Below are 19,222 nucleotides of genomic sequence, written 5' to 3'. Positions count from 1 at the left end.
GTCTTTTATTGATGGCGGTTATGATATCGTTTAGTACCTTGAGCGTGGCTGAGGTGCCCCCGTGACCGGCTCGGAAACCAGATTGCACAGTGGAGAAGGTATGGTGGGATTCGAGATGGTCAGTGATCTGTTTGTTGACTTGGCTTTCGAAGACCTTAGATAGGCAGGGCAGGATGGATATAGGTCTGTAACAGTTTGGGTCCAGGGTGTCTCCCCCTTTGAAGAGGGGGATGACCGCGGTAGCTTTTCAATCCTTGGGGATCTCAGACGTAACGAAAGAGAGGTTGAACAGGCTGGTAATAGGGGTTGCGACAATGGCGGCGGATAGTTTCAGAAATAGAGGGTCCAGATTGTCAAGCCCAGCTGATTTGTATGGGTCCAGGTTTTGCAGCTCTTTCAGAACATCTCTATCTGGATTTGGGTAAAGGACAAGCTGGGGAGGCTTGAGCAAGTAGCTGCGGGGGGGGGGGGGGGGGGGGGGGGGGCAGTAGTTCTGACCCTGTTCTGTTATGTTCTTTTTGTTTCCATGGTGACTCAGGTTCTCATGGCGACGGAACGGGAAGTTCTTCAACGTGGGGAAGGATCCACGGGTGACGATGCGGAAGCGCTCGGGAACGCTGGAGATTAGCTTCCGGAGCGGAGGGAGGCCAGAGGACTACGAGGGGGAATACCAGTGTTTCGCCTCTAATGACTTTGGAACGGCGCTGACCAACAAGATCCTACTACGAGTGTCCAGTGAGGAGTCTGTTAATTCACATCCACGCACACACACACACTCCCATGGATTAAATGAGGAAGACACATTTCAGTTGAAGGCATTCAGTTGTACAACTGACTAGGTATCCCGCTTTTCCTCTGACACACACGCATATACACACACACACACACACATATATAGACATAGACACAAAAATCAGTAGTCTATATTCTGAAATGTTATAAAGTGAATATGACTTGTAATAAGTATCTCATACACGGGAGGTTGGTGGCACCTTAATCGGAGAGGATGGGCTCGTGGTAATGACTGGCGCGTAAACAGTGGAATGGTATCAAATACATCGAACACATGGTTCCCAGGTGTTTGATTCCATTCCATTTACTCCGTTCAGTCCATTATTATGAGCCATCTCCCCTCAGCAGCCTCCTGTGATCTCATGTCATCTAAATATCTCTCTCCCTCCCTCTGTCAGAGTCCCCTCTGTGGCCCAAGGAGGTGTTGGAGCCAGTAGTAGTGGGTGAGGGTTCTTCCCTGGTCTTGGCCTGTAACCCTCCTCCAGGCCTGCCCCCTCCACACACCTTCTGGATGAACAGCGGTGAGTCTAGCTCTCTCTCTGTCTCTCTCTATGTCTGTCTGTCCCCCTCTCCCTCTGTGTCCTTCTGTCCCTCTTTATCCCAGTCGTTTGTCCTCTTAGGTGACCTCTCAGCTCTTCTGTCACTTGCTATTTAATGCTATTGCTTTCTTTTCTCTCCCTCTCTCTCTCCTGCTCTCTCTCTCTCTCTCGCTCTCGCTCTCGCTCTCGCTCTCGCTCTCGCTCTCTCTCTTGCTCTCTCTCTTGCTCTCTCTCTCTCTCTCTCTCTCTCGCTCTCTCTCTCTCTCTCTCTCTCTTGCTCTCGCTCTCTCTCTCTCTCTCTCTTGCTCTCTCTCCCCTCTCTCTCTTCTGTCTGGAAGTGTTTCAAATCTCTCACTCTCAAGATATCCTCACTTTCTTTCTCTCTCTCTCTCTCTCTCTCTCTCTCTCTCTCTCCCTCCAGATCTCTCTCCCCTCTCTCTCTTCTGTCTGGAAGTGTTTCAAATCTCTCACTCTCAAGATATCCTCACTTTCTCTCTCTCTCTCTCTCTCTCTCTCTCTCTCTCTCGCTTGATCACTTGTTCACTCTCTCTCGCTCCCTCCTTTCTATCTCTCTATCCCTATCTCTCTTCTCTAGTGGTGTGTGTTACTGCTGACCCACTGTAATTCTATGTGTGTGTGTGTGTGTGTGTGTGTAATTATCTGACTGCTGGGTAAAGAGCTGAGGCCAGAACCCAAGAGCAGGCAGAAGCCATTTTAAGAGCCCAGACTGAAGTAGTCCTTCACAGTTAATGGTGTCGCTATACTCTCTGGACTGTACTTCACTACTCTCACTTCACTAAATCTTTATTAGCCAGGCTAATTATAGCCATGGGGCCACTATGAACATAATACATCAAGTATATAATAGCAATCATAGCATTATGGCACATTGCCCAGTCACAGTTACACACCACCACTACATTTGACCACCGGCTGGGGGATGATTGGACCACGGCACCATCAAGACAACCAGATTGGCCCTATCACTCGTCTTAGTTACAGAGTGTGTGATCATCTGTCGGGAGCATCTTTGTGTGTTAGGAGTTAACATTAACACAGAGCCCCAGAGTGACAAGTCCCAGTCCCAGTGCTACATCATCACAGAGGATGACAACACTAGAGCTGACCTAGCTGGCACCATAGATATAGAATCCTAGTTAGGATATATTGTAGCCAGTGGGGCCAGCTATAGACCTCTGTGTCCTAACACTGCTGGTACTCTGTTACACGTTACATACACTCAGCTCAGGTCCAGTCTAGTTAGGAGTTTAAGCCAATGAGACCAGACTACAGTTAGAGTTTAAAGGGTAACATCTATTTGATCTTTATCTATCTGGTTGGGACTGACTCTGTTTTTCAAGTCACATGAGATGTAGGCTACTCCACTTGGCCAGTCTAGTGGATGCCTCTGAAATTAGATCATGTTATGGTCCATTATGAAGCATACAGTCTAAATGATTTAAGATCTTTCTCACTCACTCCCTCTCCCTTCATTCTCCCCCATATTTACCTCTCTCTCTCCCTCTCTTTGATCCCCCATCATTACCTCTCCTTCTCTCATCTCTCCCTCCCTCCTTCCTCTCTCTCTACCGCCTCCATTCTCTCTCTCTCTCCCTCTCTCCTTTCCCTCACTCCAATCCTCCCTCTCCCCCTCCCTCCCTCTGTCCTTCTCTCCCTCCACAGCCATGATGTCTATAACCCAAGATAGGCGTGTGTCCATGGGTCTGAATGGAGATCTGTATTTCTCTAATGTTCTGGCTAAAGACTCGCACACAGACTACAGCTGCAACGCCCGCTTCCTCTTCACACACACCATCCAGCAGAAGAACCCCTTCACACTCAAAGTGCAGACCAGTAAGTAGGCTACACACACACACACACACACACACACACACACACACACACACACCAACCAAAAGTCTTTGAATGTAGTCATGTTCTATCGCTGTGTATGAATAGGATCATCTATTGTATCATCTATTGTATGGTCAACCTGCATGTCTCACATGAAATATGAGATGTCCCCCTCTAGTGGTGGCCATGGCCATGACATGTACAGGATGTTATTTTACCAGGACTTTCTCCTTTGTTCCTCAGTGTGTGCTGTTGTGTTCGCTCCTCCAGCTCTGCCACAATTGTCCCTGACAGGAATTCTCCACAGTGCCCATCTGTCTGTAAGAAGTTGACATTTCTCTTTTTCTGACGCAGGGGAGAAAGCTGCTCAGTGCTCATTTCTGACACAGGGGAGAAGCTGCTCAGTGCTCATTCCTGACGCAGGGGAGAAGCTGCTTGGTGCTCAGTGCTCATTTCTGACACAGGGGAGAAGCTGCTCAGTGCTCATTCCTGACGCAGGGGAGAAGCTGCTCGGTGCTCAGTGCTCATTTCTTACGCAGGGGAGAAGCTGCTTGGTGCTCAGTGCTCATTCCTGACGCAGGGGAGAAGCTGCTTGGTGCTCAGTGATCATTTCTGACACAGGGGAGAAGCTGCTCAGTGATCATTTCTGACGCAGGGGAGAAGCTGCTCAGTGCTCATTCCTGACGCAGGGGAGAAGCTGCTCAGTGCTCATTCCTGACGCAGGGGAGAAGCTGCTCGGTGCTCAGTGCTCATTCCTGACGCAGGGGAGAAGCTGCTCGGTGCTCAGTGCTCATTCCTGACGCAGGGGAGAAGCTGCTCGGTGCTCAGTGCTCATTTCTGACGCAGGGGAGAAGCTGCTTGGTGCTCAGTGCTCATTTCTGACGCAGGGGAGAAGCTGCTTGGTGCTCAGTGGTCATTCCTGACGCAGGGGAGAAGCTGCTCAGTGCTCATTCCTGACGCAGGGGAGAAGCTGCTTGGTGCTCAGTGCTCATTCCTGACGCAGGGGAGAAGCTGCTCGGTGCTCAGTGCTCATTCCTGACGCAGGGGAGAAGCTGCTCGGTGCTCAGTGCTCATTCCTGACGCAGGGGAGAAGCTGCTCGGTGCTCAGTGCTCATTTCTGACGCAGGGGAGAAGCTGCTTGGTGCTCAGTGCTCATTCCTGACGGAGGGGAGAAGCTGCTTGGTGCTCAGTGCTCATTCCTGACGCAGGGGAGAAGCTGCTCAGTGCTCATTCCTGACGCAGGGGAGAAGCTGCTCGGTGCTCAGTGCTCATTCCTGACGCAGGGGAGAAGCTACTTGGTGCTCAGTGCTCATTCCTGACGCAGGGGAGAAGCTGCTCGGTGCTCAGTGCTCATTCCTGACGCAGGGGAGAAGCTGCTCGGTGCTCAGTGCTCATTTCTGACGCAGGGGAGAAGCTGCTTGGTGCTCAGTGCTCATTCCTGACGCAGGTGAGAAGCTGCTCGATGCTCAGTGCTCATTTCTGACGCAGGGGAGAAGCTGCTTGGTGCTCAGTGCTCATTCCTGACGCAGGTGAGAAGCTGCTCGATGCTCAGTGCTCATTTCTGACGCAGGGGAGAAGCTGCTTGGTGCTCAGTGCTCATTCCTGACGCAGGTGAGAAGCTGCTCGATGCTCAGTGCTCATTCCTGACGCAGGGGAGAAGCTGCTCGGTGCTCAGTGCTCATTCCTGACGCAGGGGAGAAGCTGCTTGGTGCTCAGTGCCCATCCATTCTTACAGCTAGCTCTCTTGGAACTGGAAATCAACCCCTCTGTAAATGTTTTTGTTGAAAGTGCATTTTATTTACATTATATGCATGTGAATGTGTATGTACTGGAGTGTCTCTGTGCGTGTGTTTTCATCCTTACAGCCGTGTGTGTGTGTGTGTGTGTGTGTTCTGCATGCTGACAGCCCTGTGTGTGTTTTTTCAGAGAAGCCGTATAACGACACTTCCTCTGTCAACTCCACTGACCCATATGGTGGTCAGTCCAGACACACACACTTCCAGTTACCCCCCACTCTTCACCCCCAGCAGTACCCGGTCATCATCCTAAACAGCTAGCCACGTAGCCTAGCCTGCTAATGCTAACTTGCAATGGATCTGTTAACAACACAGCTAGCTAACACAGCTAGCATCATAGCCTAGCCTGCTAATCTGTCCGCTCAATGGCTTTTCTTTCAATACTGTTAACATTATTTCCAGACTGATATAGTCCTTCAATAGCAAGCACATAAACCTTAACCTTGGCCTGCTAACCAGCCAGCTAAACTGAATTGAATTCAAGTGTAGCATGTTTTATTATTTACACACCCTGATGACACTCACACTAACCAATACCTCTCACAGGCAAAATATAACATGGGGTTGATTGCCCATAAGGTCCTTTATCCTTGCAAATCCTTCTCTTTCAGAAGCTGACTCATTGCATATGCAGTAACTCTGACAATAGGCCAATTGAGGTTGTCCCTTAACTCAACCAATGTCAAGCATGCCCTTAGACTTAGAGCCTCTCCAAACTAAGTCAGATCTGACAGTAGAGCTTTGGGGAATCTCCCTGGGGCACTGTAGCAGTCTAAGAGGGGGTTAGAAAGGGCTTCTCTTCCTAAAATACATCCCCCTTGGTCTCTCCCCATTGGCCCTCCCCCACAGTTTCACACACACACACACACACACACACACCATCACTTGGAGGATTGTACAGAGTAAAGCTTCTCCTCTCCTCCTGTGTATCATAAAACCCAAGTCCATTCCACAGTCAGCCCATAGCCAGAAGGGGAACCAGTGGCATATGTTCTTACTGCCCTGGCCTTGGGGAGTAGACCTGGGAGTGATGGCATGTGAGGGGACTCTCATAAGGACAGAATGGGGAAAGCCCCCAACTAAACCCCTATGGGAAGGTCATGTAAGAGATAGGCTGAGTAAACAGGGATTATCCTAAATCATGCATGCAAATAAGATCATTTGTGTTGATGATTCATTGTTCGTTCATTCATTATTATAAGCATGCAGATGCAAATGTACACACATGCGTGTTCACACACAGAGAGCGAGCATAGGGGATGCTGCACCACCTGTCATAATGAGTATCTCTTACACACATGTACATGCGCGTGCACACGTGGTAGTAAGCTTGTCCCTAGGGGCCAGGCCTAGTTTTCTTCTCGGGTCTCAGTGCACCATGGGAGGATATTGATTAAGGGTGGCTATTGGCTACACTTTGCCATGGCTGCACGTTGCCATGGCTATAATGTCACCATAGCTACTTGTCACAGTGATGGCGTGCATACAGGTAACAGCCAAAATGAAGGTAACACCAACATAAGGTGTCTCAATAGGGCGTTGGGTCACACTGTTAAAATAGAAAGTCTGAAAACACCATGACTGTGTAATGAAACTATGAAAAGTAGTTAACTTAAAGCTGAGCTCTTGTGTTGTTCAAAGCCCCGAGCTGACAAGGTACAAATCTGTCGTTCTGCCCCTGAACAGGCAGCTAACCCACTGTTCCTGGGCCGTCATTGAAAATAAGAATTTGTTCTTAACTGACTCGCCTAGTTAAACAAAGGTAAAAAATCCCACACATGATCGTCAATGGAAGAGGCAAGTGCAGCAGAAACATCAGTTCTTGCAGTTCAATATCCAGTTACTGATGGTGGTTTGAACACTGTGCTTGACAATGCCTGTCAAAACAGTCTAAAATGGCAAATGATGAAATACATAGAACAATGATAAACATTAAGACACTTCAGAAAAAGGGAACTAAATCTGCACTAGAAAGGATTCAAAACAGCATCATAGTGTTTAGAAGCTATAGAAAGAGGAAACAGCATCATAGTGTTTAGAAGCTTTAGAAAGAGGAAACAGCATCATAGTGTTTAGAAGCTTTAGAAAGAGGAAACAGCATCATAGTGTTTAGAAGCTTTAGAAAGAGGAAACAGCATCATAGTGTTTAGAAGCTTTAGAAAGAGGAAACAGCATCATAGTGTTTAGAAGCTTTAGAAAGAGGAAACAGCATCATAGTGTTTAGAAGCTTTAGAAAGAGGAAACAGCATCATAGTGTTTAGAAGCTATAGAAAGAGGAAACAGCATCATAGTGTTTAGAAGCTTTAGAAAGAGGAAACAGCATCATAGTGTTTAGAAGCTTTAGAAAGAGGAAACAGTATCATAGTGTTTAGAAGCTATAGAAAGAGGAAACAGCATCATAGTGTTTAGAAGCTATAGAAAGAGGAAACAGCATCATAGTGTTTAGAAGCTTTAGAAAGAGGAAACAGCATCATCATGTTTAGAAGCTTTAGAAAGAGGAAACAGCATCATAGTGTTTAGAAGCTTTAGAAAGAGGAAACAGCATCATAGTGTTTAGAAGCTATAGAAAGAGGAAACAGCATCATAGTGTTTAGAAGCTATAGAAAGAGGAAACAGCATCATAGTGTTTAGAAGCTATAGAAAGAGGAAACAGCATCATAGTGTTTAGAAGCTTTAGAAAGAGGAAACAGCATCATCATGTTTAGAAGCTTTAGAAAGAGGAAACAGCATCATAGTGTTTAGAAGCTATAGAAAGAGGAAACAGCATCATAGTGTTTAGAAGCTTTAGAAAGAGGAAACAGCATCATAGTGTTTAGAAGCTTTAGAAAGAGGAAACAGTATCATAGTGTTTAGAAGCTTTAGAAAGAGGAAACAGCATCATAGTGTTTAGAAGCTATAGAAAGAGGAAACAGCATCATAGTGTTTAGAAGCTTTAGAAAGAGGAAACAGCATCATAGTGTTTAGAAGCTTTAGAAAGAGGAAACAGCATCATAGTGTTTAGAAGCTTTAGAAAGAGGAAACAGCATCATAGTGTTTAGAAGCTTTAGAAAGAGGAAACAGCATAGTGTTTAGAAGCTATAGAAAGAGGAAACAGCATCATAGTGTTTAGAAGCTTTAGAAAGAGGAAACAGCATCATAGTGTTTAGAAGCTTTAGAAAGAGGAAACAGTATCATAGTGTTTAGAAGCTATAGAAAGAGGAAACAGCATCATAGTGTTTAGAAGCTATAGAAAGAGGAAACAGCATCATAGTGTTTAGAAGCTTTAGAAAGAGGAAACAGCATCATCATGTTTAGAAGCTTTAGAAAGAGGAAACAGCATCATAGTGTTTAGAAGCTTTAGAAAGAGGAAACAGCATCATAGTGTTTAGAAGCTTTAGAAAGAGGAAACAGCATCATAGTGTTTAGAAGCTTTAGAAAGAGGAAACAGCATCATAGTGTTTAGAAGCTTTAGAAAGAGGAAACATTATCATAGTGTTTAGAAGCTTTAGAAAGAGGAAACAGCATCATAGTGTTTAGAAGCTTTAGAAAGAGGAAACAGCATCATCATGTTTAGAAGCTTTAGAAAGAGGAAACAGCATCATAGTGTTTAGAAGCTTTAGAAAGAGGAAACAGCATCATAGTGTTTAGAAGCTTTAGAAAGAGGAAACAGCATCATAGTGTTTAGAAGCTTTAGAAAGAGGAAACAGCATCATAGTGTTTAGAAGCTTTAGAAAGAGGAAACAGTATCATAGTGTTTAGAAGCTTTAGAAAGAGGAAACAGCATCCTAGTGTTTAGAAGCTTTAGAAAGAGGAAACAGCATCATAGTGTTTAGAAGCTTTAGAAAGAGGAAACAGCATCATAGTGTTTAGAAGCTTTAGAAAGAGGAAACAGCATCATAGTGTTTAGAAGCTTTAGAAAGAGGAAACAGCATCATAGTGTTTAGAAGCTATAGAAAGAGGAAACAGCATCATAGTGTTTAGAAGCTTTAGAAAGAGGAAACAGCATCATAGTGTTTAGAAGCTTTAGAAAGAGGAAACAGCATCATCATGTTTAGAAGCTTTAGAAAGAGGAAACAGCATCATAGTGTTTAGAAGCTTTAGAAAGAGGAAACAGCATCATAGTGTTTAGAAGCTTTAGAAAGAGGAAACAGCATCATAGTGTTTAGAAGCTTTAGAAAGAGGAAACAGCATCATAGTGTTTAGAAGCTTTAGAAAGAGGAAACAGCATCATAGTGTTTAGAAGCTTTAGAAAGAGGAAACAGCATCATAGTGTTTAGAAGCTTTAGAAAGAAGAAACAGTATCAATTTTGAGGGTTATAGTAGTAGTGTTATATGTGTGTTAGTGTTATATGTGACTGTGATATGAAATGTATGAGTTATCCCACCAATAGCACACACTTTTCTGTCCTTAAAACTCAACAAACAAATAAGCAGCTCACAGCCACAAGTGTTGCCACTGATCTATGTGTAACCTCCCTTCATGACGCAGTACAACATTTCTTATACATTATCTTCAAGAGGATAAATCCTTTTAACCCTGAACCCTACTTAGAGCGCAGAAGGTTCTGGAAAGGATCCAAATGTTGGCAGGGGAAAACGTCAGTGATTTAACATCACCAGCCTAATGCCTAAGCCCTGCGGGGGTGTTCTTATATGAAGCATGTCACTGAAATTTACGAACGTACATTTATGATCTCAGCAAGATCAAACGATTTCCTTAGAAGAAAGGAAATAAAATAAAAGAAGAAACAGTATGTTTTCTGTGTAGTCTCTTTTCTCTGGCGGACTGAAAGTCAGAGATCAACATTGTTGTTTTTCTTTCTCCTCTGGTTTAAATGGCACTCCATGGGAGTTGACAGACAAAGGAACAGCTAGCAGGTTGATCTGGCTGCGGAAACCAACAGGAAAACCAGCCAATGCTATGTGGGGCGGCATAAAGAGATGGATGAGGACATTCTACGGATGTAGATTAGCTGTTTAATCCGTTTGCTTGGCGGAGATGCTGACATAGAAGCATGAACATAATAAACCAATTTGTTTTCATTTGTCTCTTATCCTTATAAGGAGCTTGTACACTTATGGTGTCGGAAGTGAGTTTTGGAATAAACATAAACTCCAATGATTGTGTTTGATTAGAATTTGGATAAAGGTGAATGTGTTGAATATTTAGTGTGGGTGTGATCATGGTGGTTTGTGTGTTAACCCCTTCCTCTCCTGTCCCCAGTTCGTAAGGTAGCAGAGACCCCCTAACTTCCTCTCCTGTCCCCAGGTCGTAAGGTAGCAGAGACCCCCTAATTTCCTCTCCTGTCCCCAGGTCGTAAGATAGCAGAGACACCCCTAACTTCTTCTCCTGTCCCCAGGTCGTTAGGTAGCAGAGATCCCCCCTAACTTCCTCTCCTGTCCCCAGGTCGTTAGGTAGCAGAGACCCCCCTAACTTCTTCTCCTGTCCCCAGGTCGTTAGGTAGCAGAGACCTCCCTAACTTCCTCTCCTGTCCCCAGGTCGTAAGGTAGCAGAGACACCCCTAACTTCCTCTCCTGTCCCCAGGTCGTTAGGTAGCAGAGACCCCCCTATCTTCCTCTCCTGTCCCCAGGTCGTAAGGTAGCAGAGAACCTCCTAACTTCCTTTCCTGTCCCCAGGTCGTAAGGTAGCAGAGAACCTCCTAACTTCCTCTTCAGTCCCCAGGTCGTTAGGTAGCAGAGACCCCCCTAACTTCCTCTCCTGTCCCCAGGTCGTAAGGTAGCAGAGACCCCCCTAACTTCTTCTCCTGTCCCCAGGTCGTTAGGTAGCAGAGACCTCCCTAACTTCATTTCCTGTCACCAGGTCGTAAGGTAGCAGAGACTACCCTAACTTCCTCTCCTGTCCCCAGGTCGTAAGGTAGCAGAGACCCCCCTAACTTCCTCTCCTGTTCCCAGGTCGTTAGGTAGCAGAGACCCCCCTAACTTCCTCTCCTGTTCCCAGGTCGTTAGGTAGCAGAGACCCCCCTAACTTCCTCTCCTGTTCCCAGGTCGTAAGGTAGCAGAGACTCCCCCTAACTTCCTCTCCCCTACGGGGACTGACAGCTCAAGGATGATGGTGCTGAGAGGACAAAAACTACAGCTGGAGTGTATCGCTGCTGGAGTGTGAGTGAATGAAATACTCAAGCACACACACACACACACACACACACACACACATTAATACTTTTCTCAAGAAAAATAACACCCAACACACACACACACACATTAATATTTTCTCAAGAAAAATAACACCCAATCTCACTCCCAATTTACCCTTTCCCCCCCTCACCCACTCTCTCCCTATCCCTCTCAGTCCCACCCCCAGTATAAAGTGGTTTAAGAAGGGAGGAGACCTGAACCAGAAGGTGAAGCTAGACAACTTCAATAAGACTCTGCGTATTGACAGCGTGTCAGAGGAGGACGCAGGGGAGTACATGTGTATGGCCAACAATCAGATAGGAAGCATCCGACACTCCATCTTCGTCCAGGTTAAAGGTATACACCGAGGAGGTGTTTTCTGTGTCTGGCACGTGTGTGTGTGTGTGTCTGTATGTTGATCTTTGTGGTTGACCTTCTGACCAATGGCATCTCTTGAACCCAACAGCGGCTCCCTATTGGCTGGACAAGCCGTTCAACCTGGTGTTAGCACCGGATGAGAGCAGTCGCCTGGTGTGTCGGGCCAATGGGAACCCCAAACCACTCATCCAGTGGCTGGTCAACGGAGAGCCTATGGAGAGAAATAGTGAGTCCTTCACAACCCATTCAACATCAATTATCACCCTGCTGTGGACATGGACATAGAGTACCATCTGGATAAACAAACTCAAATCAGCATTTCTATTGACAACCAGTTTTGACTATTTACATCCCTCTGTTCTTTCTCTTCTATCTTCTCTCCCCCCTTTCTCTCCCTCTGCCCTCTACCTCTCTCCCCGTCTCCCAGGCTCCCTGCCCAACACCAGAAGATCGGTGGTAGGTGACACCATCATCTTTCACTCTGTTCAGATCGGCAGCAGCGCTGTGTACCAATGTAACGCCTCCAATCACCATGGTTACCTGCTGGCCAACGCTTTCGTCAGCATATTGGGTAAAGAGAGGGAGTGGTGATGAAGACGATGATTATGATGATGAGTGATGAAGCTATAGGACTAAATATGTCAATTGTTTCTCTCTCTCTTCCTCTCTCTCTCTCTCTCTCTCTCTCTAGACATGGCTCCCAGGATGCTTGGTGCTAAGAACCAGCTAATAAAGGTGATAGAGAACAACAGAACCTTCCTGGACTGTCCCTTCTTTGGCTCGCCACTTCCTGAGCTACGTTGGTGAGTTTACTTTATTTGGATCCCCATTAGCTGTCGTGCAACAGCTACTCTTCCTGTGGTCCACACAAAAGCTAAACTACATATACTGATGAGTGTGGAAAGATAGACGCAGGTAGAGAATATATGGGGATGTACAGTATATGTAAACCACTTCTCCAATCTTTTTGGCCCTACAACAAAGAACAAACAGCAAAAACATATACATGATCAAATACAAGTCATAGAGTCAACTATTAAAGACTACCAGAACCCACTGGATTCTCCAATTACATTGAAGGAACTACAGGACAAAATACAAACCCTCCAACCCAGAGAGGCCTGCGGTGTTGATGGTAACATCAATGAAATGAAATGATAAAATATAAAAACATCAAATTCCAATTGGCTGTACTTAAACTCTTTAACAACATCCTTAGCTCTGGCATCTTCCCCAATATTTGGAACCAAGGACTGATCACCCCAATCCACAAAAGTGGAGACACATTTGACTGCAATAACTACCTTGGCGTATGCGTCAACAGTAACTTTGGGAAAATCCTCTGCATTATCATTAACAGCAGACTTGTACATTTCCTCAGTGAAAACAATATACTGAGCAAATGTCAAATTGGCTTTTTACCAAATTACCATATGACAGACCACGTATTCACCCTGCACACCCTAATTGACGAACAAACAAGCCAAAACAAAGGCAAAGTATTCTCATGCTTTGCTGATTTCAAAAAAGCCTTTGACTCAATTTGGCATGAGAGTCTGCTATACAAATTGATGGAAAGTGGTGTTGGGGGAAAAACATAAGACATAAAATCAATGTACACAAACAACAAATGTGCAGTTAAAATGGGCAAAAAACACACATTTCTTTCCACGGGGCCGTGAGGTGAGACAGGGAGACAGCTTAAGCCCCACCCTCTTCAACATATATATCAACGAATTGGCGGGGGCGCTAAAACAGTCTGCAGCCTCACCCTACTCACCCTACTAGAATCTGAAGTCAAATGTCTACTGTTTGCTGATGATCTGGTGCTTCTATCCCCAACCAAGGAGGGCCTACAGCAGCACCTAGATATTCTGCAAATATTCTGTAATACTTGGGCCCTGACAGTAAATCTCAGTAAGACAAAAAAGGTCCAGTCACCAGGACCATGAATACGAATGTAACGCTCGTCTTCCTCCTTTTCTGAGGAGGAGTAGTAGGAAGGATTGGAGGACCAATGCGCAGCGTGGTACGTGTTCATGATGAGCTTTAATAAACTCAGAACACTAAAACCAAAATAACAAAGAGAATGACACGGAACGAAACAGTGCTGTCTTTTGACATACACAAAGACAGAAAACAATCACCCACACCACACAGGTGGGAAAAGGCTACCTAAGTATGATTCTCAATCAGAGACAACTAACGACACCTGCCTCTGATTGAGAACCATACCAGGCTAAACACAAAAACACCACATAGAAAAAGGAACATAGACAACCCACCCAACTCACGCTCTGACCATACTAAAACAGACATAACAAAAGAACTAAGGTCAGAATGTGACAACGAATTGCATCTAGACAACGTTGTCCTAGAGCACACAAAAACTATACATACCTCGGCCTAAACATCAGAGCCACAGGTAACTTCCACAAAGCTGTGAACGATCTGAGAGTCAAGGCAAGAAGGTCCTTCTATGCCATCAAAAGGAACATGCAATTCATACATACAATTCAACATACCAATTAGGATCTGGCTAAAAATACTTGAATGAGTTATAGAATGGTTGTGAGGTCTGGGGTCCATTCACCAACCAAGAATTCACAAAATGGGACAAACACCAAATTGAGACTCTGCAAGCAGGTCCTGGGGCTCTGTTCACAAACACAAACAGAGCCCCAGGACAGCAACACAATTAGACCCATCCAAATCATGAGAAAACAAAAAGAGATTACTTGACACATTGGAAAGAATTCACAAAAAAACTGAGCAAACTAGAATGCTATTTGGCCCTAAACAGAGAGTACACTGTGGCAGAATACCTGACCACTCTGACTGACCCAAACTTAAGGAAAGCTTTGACTCAGTGAGCATAGCCTTGCTATTGAGAAAGGCCGCCGTAGGCAGACCAGGCTCTCAAGAGAAGACAGGATATGTGCACAATGCCCAAAAAAGAGGTGGAAACTGAGCTGCACTTTCTAACCTCCTGCAAAGTATATGATCATATTTGAGACACATATTTCCCTCAGACTACAACAGATCCACAAAGATTTTGAAAACAAATCCATTTTGATAAACTCCCATATCTACTGGGTGAAATACCACAGTGTGCCATCACAGGAGCAAAATTTGTGACCAGTGAAAACAAACACCATTGTAAATATAACCCATATTTATGTTTAATTATTTTCCTATTTGTACTTTAACTATTTGCACATCATTACAGCATTGTACAGTCGTGGCCAAAAGTTTTGAGAATGACACAAATATTAATTTTCACAGTCTGCTGCCTCAGTTTGTATGATGGCAATTTGCATATACTCCAGAATGTTATGAAGAGTGATAAGATGAATTGCAATTAATTGCAAAGTCTGTCTTTGCCATGCAAATGAACTGAATCCCCCAAGAACATTTCCACTGCATTTCAGCCCTGCCACAAAAGGACCAGTTGGCATCATGTCAGTGATTCTCTCGTTAACACAGGTATGAGTGTTGACGAGGCCTAGGCTGGAGATCACTCTGTCATGCTGATTGAGTTTGAAAACAGATTGGAAGCTTCAAAAGGAGGGTGGTGCTTGGAATCACTGTTCCTCCTCTGTCAACCATGGTCACCTGCAAGGAAACACGTACCATCATCATTGCTTTGCACAAAAAGGTCTTCAAAGGCAAGGATATTGCTGCCAGTAAATCAACCATTTATCGGATCATCAAAACTTCAAGGAGAGTGGTTCAATTGTTGTGAAGAAGGCTTCAGGGCACCCAAGAAAGTCCAGGAAGCGCCAGGACCGTCTCCTAAAGTTGATTCAGTTGCGGGATCGGGGCACCACCAGTACAGAGCTTGGTCAGGAATGGCAGCAGGCAGGTGTGAGTGCATCTGCACGCACAGTGATGCAAAGACTTTTGGAGGATGGCCTGGTGTCAAGAAGGGCAGCAAAGAAGCCACTTCTCTCCAGGAAAAACATCAGGGACAGACTGATATTCTGCAAAAGGTACACCAATTGGACTGCTGAGGAATGGGGTAAAGTCATTTTCTTTGATGAATCCCCTTTCCGATTGTTTGGGGCATCCGGAAAAAAGCTTGTCCGGAGAAGACAAGATGAGCGCTACCATCAGTCCTGTGTCATGCCAACAGTAAAGCATTCATGTGTGGGATTGCTTCTCAGCCAAGGGAGTGGGCTCACTCACAATTTTGCCTAAGCACACAGCCATGAATAAAGAATGGTACCAACTCATCCTCCGAGAGCAACTTCTCTCAACCATCCAGTAACAGTTTGGTGATGAACAATGCCTTTTCCAGCATCATGGAACACCTTGCCATAAGGCAAAGGGATAACTAAGTGGCTCGGGGAACAAAACATCAATATTTTGGGTCCATGGCCAGGAAACTCCCCAGACCTTAATCCCATTGAGAACTTGTGGTCAATCCTCAAGAGGCGGGTGGACAAACAAAAACCCACTTATTCTGACAAACTCCAAGCATTGATTATGCAAGAATGGGCTGCCATCAGTGGACCAGAAGTTAATTGACAGCATGCCAGGGTGGATTGCAGAGGTCTTGAAAAAGAAGGGTCAACACTGCAAACATTGACTCTTTGCATCAACTTCATGAAATTGTCAATAAAAGCATATGACACTTATGAAATGCTTGTAATTATACTTCAGTATTCTATAGTAACATCTGACACAAATATCTAAAGACACTGAAGCAGCATTCTTTGTGAATATATTTGTGTCATTCTCAAAACTTTTGGCCACGACTGTATATAGACATAATATGACATTTGAAATGTCTTTATTCTTTTGGAACGTCTGTGAGTGTCATGGTTACTGTTAATTGTTATTGTTTATCTCACTTTTGTTTATTATATTTTTCACTTGCTTTGGCAATGTTAACATGCTGTATGTTTCCCATGCCAATTAAAGTCCATTGAATTGAAATTGAATTGAAATTATACAATGTAAAATTTGTGGATGTGCGTGAGTGTGTGTGTGTGTGTCTTACCCTGAGTCTTACCCTGAGTATTTTCCCCTCTGTGTGTGTGTGTGTGTAGGTTTAAGAATGGTCAGGGCAGTGGTCTGGACGGTGGTCAATACCGGGTCTACATCAACGGGAGCCTAGAGATCAAGCGTGCGCGGGTTGAGGACCAGGGTACATACACCTGTGTGGCCAGCAACATCCTGGGCAAGGAGGAGAACCAGGTCCGACTGGAGGTCAAAGGTTAGAGAGTAACCAATCTCATCACAGCACGACTTCATGCTTCTGTTTTTATGTTTCCTTCTCAGACCAAATAGCCCCTGTGTTGTTGCCAAACATTTCCTCGTGCCTTATCAACCTATTTTGTTTCTCAGAGCAGATGCAGATTCACATTAGACAATCATTTTCTGTAGTCTGTTTATTATACTCATTCATCCCATGTGGCCTTAATGTCATCTCATATCATGAGAAAAAACACTCTTAATCTAATTGGTTGAGCTCCAGCTGTTCAGGAATTCCATACAAGGCATTTGGCTTCCCTATCTATCCCCATCATTTTCCCGGATATGTCTGTCCTGCGTCTGTCCTGCGTGTGTCCTGTGTCTGTCCTGCGTCTGTCCTGTGTGTGTCCTGTGTGTGTCCTGTGTCTGTCCTGCGTTTGTCCTGTGTGTGTCCTGTGAGTGTCCTGTGTCTGTCCTGCGTCTGTCCTGTGTGTGTCCTGTGTGTGTCCTGTGTCTGTCCTGCGTCTGTCCTGCGTCTGTCCTGTGTGTGTCCTGTGTGTGTCCTGTGTCTGTCCTGCGTGTCTGTCCTGCTTATCTGTCCTGTGTGTGTGTGTGTGCCCTGTTGTATCCTGTGTGTGTGGTGTACATGGTTTGTTTCAGAGCCGACCCGTATCGTCAGGGCTCCAGAGCACCAGTCAGCAATTAGAGGCACCATGGCTCGTTTTGACTGCCGGGTCAAATCAGACCTCACCCTGCCCATCACTGTTACCTGGCTGAAGGATGACAAGCCTCTCTCTCTGGGATGGAGGTGAAAGAAACAACTCAACAACAGTTTTCTCTACCATCAGCTTTTAAAGGCTCAAACTGTAACTTGATTGAGCCCTGTGACCATGGGATGAAATGCACAAACAATGGATGTACAAAAACACACAAAAACAGTGTTGTTGAACGAGCATAGCTATAGTTGACGTGTAATAACATGTAATAGTGATGTTCTGTAATGTCATGTTATAGTGATGTAATAACATGTTTCCTCCCATGACTGGTCTGTAGGTTAAAGAAGGATGAGGATTCCCTGTCCATCCCTAATGTCCACGAGCAGGATGAGGGAACATACACCTGTACTGTTAACTCAGAGATCGACCAAGACACTGCCTCAGCACGTCTTACTGTGATAGGTATACACGCACACACACAACACACACACACACACACACACACACACACACACACACACACACACACACACACACACACACACACACACACACACACACACACAGCAGGTAGGATAAGTAGATGGCAGGTAGCCTAGCGGTTAAACAGCCACCACTAACATTGAGTGGCTGCTGCCAACATACTGACTCAACTCCAGCCACTTTAATAATGGAAATTTGATGGATATTGATGTAAAAATGTATCACTAGCCAGTTTAAACAATGCTACTTAATATAATGTTTACATACCCTACATTACTCATCTCATATGTATATGTATATACTGTACTCATTTAAACTGCTGCATCTACTGCATCTTGCCATCGTTATGTAATAGATGTATAACTAGCCACTTTAAACTATGCCACCTTATGTTTATATACCCTACATTACTCATCTCATATGTATATACTGTACTCGATACCATCTACTGCATCTTACCATCTTTATGTAATAGATGTATAACTAGCCACTTTAAACTATGCCACCTTATGTTTATATACCCTACATTACTCATCTCATATGTATATACTGCACTCGATACCATCTACTGCATCTTGCCTATGCCGTTCTGTACCATCACTCATTCATATATCTTTATGTACATATTCTTTATCCCTTTACACTTGTAAGGTAGTAGTAAGGTAAGGTAGTAGTTGTGGAATTGTTAGCTAGATTACTTTTAGGTTATTACTGCATTGTCGGAACTAGAAGCACAAGCATTTCGCTACACTCACATTAACATCTGCTAACCATGTGTATGTGACAAATAACATTTGATTTGATGATTTGATTTGATTTGGTTAGAGTGTTGGGCCAGTAATCAAAAGGTTGATTGTTTGAATCCCCAAGATTAAAAAAATCTGTCGATCTGCCCTTGAGCAAGGCATTTACATTTTAGTCATTTAGCAGACACTCTTATCCAGAGAGACTTACAGGAGCAATTTGGGTTCAGTGCCTTGTTCAGTGACCTTTCAGTAATGCTCTTACCCCTAGGCTGCCTGCTGCCCAAGTAGTCATTATGTACAACGTGTTAGTCATTTAACATACACTCTTAGCACTTAACCCACATTTCTCCTTGTTTGTTGTCTATAATGGCTGACCCTGGCCGTGACCCCACTCTCCGAGGGTGTCTCAGGGGGAGTTGGGATATGCAAAGAAACACATTTCCATTTCACACCTCACACTCGTACAGGTTACCCATTTGTACATTAGGTGAAACAGAAAAATATAAGCACCCCCTATTTGACCTTTGAAACCAGCTACACAAACTGTCAAAGTCTTCAACATGGATGTGAAAATATTCTACTTTCATTGTACAAATCATCTTCTC

General features: G+C 44.6%; 1 protein-coding gene across 38 annotated transcripts in view; it reads left to right on the top strand.

Annotated features, from left to right (window-relative positions):
* The window catches only part of LOC110528361 (neurofascin), a 131,628-nt gene that overhangs the window by 79,536 nt on the left and 32,870 nt on the right, over positions 1-19,222 (top strand). For all 38 annotated transcript variants that reach the window (XR_016497386.1, XM_090241714.1, XM_036983948.2 and 35 more), the window contains 11 exons: positions 539-735; positions 1,191-1,313; positions 3,015-3,185; positions 10,966-11,080; positions 11,271-11,452; positions 11,562-11,699; positions 11,901-12,044; positions 12,165-12,276; positions 16,528-16,694; positions 17,333-17,480; positions 17,726-17,850. Coding sequence is in view for 37 of the 38 variants with exons in the window: in XM_090241714.1 (XP_090097840.1) it covers positions 539-735; positions 1,191-1,313; positions 3,015-3,185; positions 10,966-11,080; positions 11,271-11,452; positions 11,562-11,699; positions 11,901-12,044; positions 12,165-12,276; positions 16,528-16,694; positions 17,333-17,480; positions 17,726-17,850 (1,622 nt within the window). In the remaining variant the exon portion in view is untranslated. The remainder of the gene's footprint in view (positions 1-538; positions 736-1,190; positions 1,314-3,014; positions 3,186-10,965; positions 11,081-11,270; positions 11,453-11,561; positions 11,700-11,900; positions 12,045-12,164; positions 12,277-16,527; positions 16,695-17,332; positions 17,481-17,725; positions 17,851-19,222) is intronic.

The sequence above is a fragment of the Oncorhynchus mykiss genome, chromosome 7, assembly GCF_057628025.1.
Source record: "Oncorhynchus mykiss isolate SJ-2025 chromosome 7, ASM5762802v1, whole genome shotgun sequence".
Classification (NCBI taxonomy): Eukaryota; Metazoa; Chordata; class Actinopteri; order Salmoniformes; family Salmonidae; genus Oncorhynchus; species Oncorhynchus mykiss.
This window is presented reverse-complemented; position numbering and strand designations above follow the sequence as displayed.